Here is a 6000-nt window from a genome sequence, read left to right as displayed (position 1 = left end):
TTTTCATTTTTATTTTATTTCATAGTTTTGTTTTGTTTGTTTATTTTTTTTGTTTTTTTGTAAGGGGACAGATACTCTGGTCCACACTCCAATACAGTAGGTGGCGGAAATGCACCTTTCACTGGATGCCATCCGCCAAAAAAGTCTGCCATGAAATCCACATAGAAGCTACTAAAGGCTTTTATTTTGAAGGTTACCCACTAAGTTGCAGCGGACCCAGAAGTTCATTAGAGAGCAATATGGCGCCGACCGTTATGGTCGGAACACGATAATCTCTTTGTTGCGTTGATAAAGTATCAGTTAGCTCCATCAGTACTGATCCATCAGAGTCTCTGTATGTCTGGATCAACATGTCTGAATGGACTTTTAGCTGTTCACCTTTTTTTCTGGATGTTTTTCCTCTGACTCATCTCCCGGTAGCCTACAAAGCTATTGAAGTTAGCTTAGCATGCTAGCTGGAAACGGACCAGTGTCACATGTGAAAATGTCTAAAGTCCAAATGCTGAGATGTTTAGTCAACCAGCGACTAACTGCGGCTGCTGAAGAGATATTTGGTGTGTTTGAAAGAACGATAGCAGAGTACGAGGAGGAACTTTGTCGTTCAAAAGAGGAGAACGAGCGACAACGGAAACTACTGGACGCTGTTTTCAACCCTCAGCTTCGGTTACACAGAGCAGGTTGGTTCTCTTCACTCTTCCATCACTGTTCACACTGACATCAGTCCAATGTGGGTCAACTTTGAGGACCCTTGTCTCCTCCTGCGGTCAACGCAGCAGACACTTAAACGTTAGTGCACCTACAGTATATACTGAAATTCACAGTAAACTCATTCAAACGGCACAGGTCGGGAGCGGAGAAAGGGCAAGCTCAAATCGTGGCAGCGGCAGCTAGTAGAGGCACTTCCCGTGGCAAGCTCAGCTGCCGCAGCAAGTTGCGGCAGCTGCCACGACTTTGTGTCAGCTGCCACTGTTTGCCACTGGTCGTGGCAGCTGACAACTTGTTGCGACAGTTTCCACTGTTTGTGGCAGCTGCCGCAGCTTGTTGTTGCGACAGTTTTCACAGTTTGTTGGAGCTGCCACTACTTGCTGTGGCAGCTGCCACAGTTTGGGAGAGGTGCCGCGGCAGTTTAGCCTTTATTTTTCGTTATTTGACAATATGTGACAATACATTAAGGTCCTTAAAGGTATGACTGTTGGTCGTTGTAATTGGTTTAATAAAAAAAATGACGATTTGTAATAGTATCGCTACTCGTTTCTATTAAGTTAATATAGGCTAACGTCAGTTGGTACTTGTTGCCCATGGCAACGATAAACACTGTCAGTCAGCGGACTGAAGAAATGCAAATTGCAAATATGGAAAAGATGTATTGTTTACAATAATGACAACCCATATCACCTATTGACTTGGATATATATATATATATATATATATATATATATATATATATATATATATATATATATATATATATAAACTGCAGGTAGTGTCAGTTTTTAAATATTTAGGAATTTCTGCTCTGCTCTGCTCTAGTGTCATACACTTTTTGTTTATATGTGTATTGGTTTTGTCTATATGTTACTGTCTATGAATTTTAATTCCATTTTAATTTGAAATTTTGTAATTTTTAGGCAGCCTTCAAATATCTGGCCAGGGACAGCAGATGAAAACTAGCCTCTCTGGCTAACTCTGGCTCACTTACAGTTTTACTGTTGATTGGTGTGCATTGTCCCTGCAAAATAAATAAACAAATAAAACAAATAAATGTATGTTAGGACAAGGACTTCAAAGTTAATGGCAAGAAGCCACCCCAACATATGTTTTTTGATTTCATTTTATTTCATCTCATTAAAGCTCCATAGCATGACCTAAACTGTATACTGTTTTCCAAAATATGTATTCTTCATGTGGTGTTGTAGTTTACAAAATAGTGACTGCTCCAGTTTTCTGCACCCAGGAATAGTACATATTGAAGACAAGCGTTATTGACCCATTTGGCCACAAGAGGGAGTACACCTTTAAGTGAGCACTTCTGTCAGGCGTGAACAAGTGCAGGGCACATACATATTTTTTTAATTATCACCACAGGTATAGAGATGTTTTCCTCTGTTTGTTTTTCGAAATTATATTTTTCTGAATTGATAAATCCATTGTGCAATGAAATTCGTTAGCATAGACAGGACAAACAGAGTATCAACAAGTATCAACTGACGTTAGCCTATATTAGCTTAATAAAAACGAGTAGCGATACTATTACAAATCGTCATTTTTTTTATTAAACCAATTACAACGACCAACAGTCATACCTTTAAGGACCTTAATGTATTGTCACATATTGTCAAATAACGAAAAATAAAGGCTAAACTGCCGCGGCACCTCTCCCAAACTGTGGCAGCTGCCACAGCAAGTAGTGGCAGCTCCAACAAACAGTGGAAACGGTCGCAACAAATTGTGGCACATATGCTGTCTATATTATTATTATTATTATTATTATTATATATCCAAGTCAATAGGTGATATGGGTTGTCATTATTGTAAACACAATGCATCTTATCCATATTTACAATTTGCATTTCTTCAGTCCGCTGACTGAAAGTGTTTATCGTTGCCATGGGCAACAAGTACCAACTGACGTTAGCCTATATTAGCTTAGTTTAATGAAAACGAGTCGCCATACTATTACAAATCGGCATTTTTGTACTAAACCAATTACAACTACCAACAGTCATACCTTCAAGGACCTTAATGTATTGTCACATATTGTCAAATAACGACAAATAAAGGCTAAACTGCCGCGGCACCTCTCCCAAACTGTGGCAGCTTCCGCCGCAAGTCGTGGCAGCTGCCACAACTTGCCGTGGCAGCTGAGCTTGCCACAGGAAGTGCCTCTACTAGCTGCCGCTGCCACGATTTGAGCCAGCTCCTACTGCGGGAGCGAGCGAAGGACTTTGCAAAGTTAGCGGAAAGATTAACGTGATACATTATCCGGTTTTCAAAATAAGACATCAACTAAGCGTATATACAAAAAATTGCATATGTGGAAATAAGATTGAATGAATTATATTCACATTAAGTATAAAACATGTTACCTATGTCTCGTGAGCTAAAGGGAAAATACAACTAAATTGTGTGTTAAGTGTTTTTATTCTTTGATTTGAGGGTTGCTGGAAAGATAATTAAATGAATAATATCTGACTGACTGTTAAGAACATTTCTGACCACATCCAAACAAAAATCAAACATCTTAACTTTACCAATTAAGATAATTGCCATACAGGTCTTACAGCCGGGAGAGTCAAAAACGTTCAAAATAATTTCTCATTGGTGTACAAAGGTAATCAACAGCGTCAAACAATGATAATAGTGATACTAGCGGTCAGCAAAAAAGAAGACTCCCTCTCTCACCCCCTCTCCTTCCATTCATTCAGTTTTTAGTTTGAATGAGGTCTGAATATGTTCTACAAAATGTGCAACATGTCTCCTCACATTATAGGAAAGGAGTGATATCAGTGGATTAGTTGTTGACATGAAATTACAGTTTTCTAAGGTGTGTATGTATTTCATTATTTTCCACAGACGTCCAGCAGCTGTTGGTGGTTAAAGAAGAGCAGCAGGAGTGGAGCTCCAGTCTGAACCAGGAGGACCCAGAGCCCACACATATTAAAGAGGAACAGGAGGAACTCTTGACCAGTCAGGAGGGAGATCAGCTTCACGGTCTGGAGGAGGTTGATATCAAGTTCTCATTCACTCCTGTGAAGAGTGAAGATGATGAAGAGGAAGCCCAGTCCTCACAGCTTCATCAAAGACTAACTGAACAGATGGAAACAGAAGCTGGTGGAGAGGACTGTGGAGGACCAGAACCAGACAAGAACTATGATCCAGATAGACATGCAGAACCAGATACTGATGAGAAGACTGGAGACTGTTCTGAACCTGAGACTGAACACAGTGATGATTGGAAGGAGACCAGAGAACCTCAGTCAGGTTTAAACTCTGCGAATAATGATAAAGTTCCTGTCAGTGATTCAAGATGTAGTGCTGGTGAGAAACAATTTAGATACTCTGAGTGTGAGAAAACATTTGGCAAGAGTGGAAATCTGAAGAAACACATGAAAATCCACACAGGAGAGAAACCTTTCAGCTGCTCAGTCTGTAAGAAATGTTTTACACAGAGTGGACATTTACAGAGTCACATGAGAATCCACACAGGAGAGAAACCTTTCAGCTGCTCATTTTGCAAAAAGTCTTTTGCATGTAAACACAATTTACAGAGACACATGAGATTCCACACTGGAGAAAAACCTTACAGCTGCTCAGTTTGCAAGAAATCTTTTGCACTTAAACAAACTTTACAGGAACACATGAGAGTCCACACAGGAGAGAAACCTCACAGCTGCTCAGTTTGCAAGAAATCTTTTTCACGTAAACGTGTTTTTCAGGAACACATGAGAGTCCACACAGGAGAAAAACTTTACAGCTGCTCAGTTTGCAAAAAGTCTTTTGCATGTAAACAAAATGTACAGAGACACATGAGACTCCACACAGGAGATGTGACAATACATTTTGGCACAAGTCAGCTCTGAAGTTACACATGAAAGCTCATACAAGAGACAACCTGCTGTAGTGGTTCTGTTTGTAAACAAAAGGTAAATCTGACACACCTCATGACACATAACGCAGGGGAAGAACTATGGTGCTTTTTTTCCTATCTGTATTCAAAAGCATGTTTTAATTTGAGAGTGTTGCATATTGGTTCCACGTTCAGATTTTGAATTGTTTCCTTCAAAACCCTGTCCTCACACACAATCAGCCCCCGCTTACAATTAGTGACACAATAAACCTTGATCTTTCTGAGAGATCCATGCTTTGTTTAAGGCGACGCCTCCTCTACGCAGGGAGCTTGGTACTGTCTTTAGTTTGATTTGTAAAAAACAATCAAGAAATATCTGGACTGGTTTTTCACTCAGGTGTGCTGGACAGGAAGAACAAGAAACAAGTGTTAACTGAAAGAAACATTTAAATATTGTAAGACTGTGTTGATCTGGAGGTAGAATTAGCCTTTGACATTTTTGTCTTTTCTTTTGACTTTTTGAGTAATCCATTTTTGTAACCTTTAATCTACTTTTCATTGTAAGAAACAAATTAAACTGGTTTATATTTTGTACACTCCAACCAAAGTCCAGTCTCGCTTATCTCTGAAGCTGCCCTCGTAGTCTCCTAAAGGTAAGAGAGCTCTCCCCCTGGAATATGCTGACAGTAGCTAATGATAAGCTACACATTTGAATAACACACCTGCTACAAGTTAAGGTTAAAATGGTGTTCAATCTTATGTGATTTACTAACTTGGTTGGCTCAGATTGTTGATGATGATCTGCTGGTTTAACACACCTGTTGTATGTAATTACAGGACTTAGACTTCAGCTGTTGTGTTTATAGTGAAGCAATAGGGGTCAGATTGCCATCTAAATTCAGGGTGATAGGGTCAGAGTCCTGAAGCTGTCCTTCATAACCGATCGAGGTTCCCGACACGTGGGGTTCCTCCTCCAGTGGCTGCCCTTTAAATAGTCCATCCTGGAGTACCTCCAGTTCTCCTCCACCTAATGCGCACACACACAAATCTGTTGATATCCGGCTGTCGAGGAGGTCGACTTCTTGGCCTTAAATAAGAACTACGACGGTGGCTAGTGTTTTAAGTTATCCTGGCTTCGCCCCCCTAAGCAGGCTAACACGGTTCTGCTTGTAGATTTTGGGGGGTACATTCGTAGGCCAGAGGTTACAGAACAAGCCGTCTTCCAGTAACTTACCCACACTGGGAGGGGGTATAGGTTACGCTATGAGTTCAGGAGGTCAGTGAAGGTTTCATGACCTATGAAGCTGTAGAATGTCAATCATTCTAGCTACCTATGGGGGTGGGTGACACAAGTGATGTATTCATTTTAGTCAGTGGGGGTCCTGGGCTTTGTTAATGAGCAAAACTACAGATGGAAAGAAGTGTAGAAGTGC

General features: G+C 40.4%; 1 protein-coding gene across 1 annotated transcript; it reads left to right on the top strand.

Annotated features, from left to right (window-relative positions):
• The first annotated feature begins 225 nt into the window (after positions 1-225).
• LOC137868458 (zinc finger protein 454-like) lies at positions 226-4508 on the top strand. The gene is given in 3 exon segments (XM_068705246.1): positions 226-677; positions 3574-4338; positions 4341-4508. Coding segments are annotated over 3 exon segments (1077 nt in total). The 5' UTR covers positions 226-448; the 3' UTR covers positions 4424-4508.
• The last annotated feature ends 1492 nt before the right edge of the window (positions 4509-6000 follow it).

Source organism: Cebidichthys violaceus, unplaced genomic scaffold, assembly GCF_023349555.1.
Source record: "Cebidichthys violaceus isolate CVI_PGR_0920_01 unplaced genomic scaffold, fCebVio1.0.p SCAF_111, whole genome shotgun sequence".
Taxonomy (NCBI): domain Eukaryota; kingdom Metazoa; phylum Chordata; class Actinopteri; order Perciformes; family Stichaeidae; genus Cebidichthys; species Cebidichthys violaceus.
This window is presented reverse-complemented; position numbering and strand designations above follow the sequence as displayed.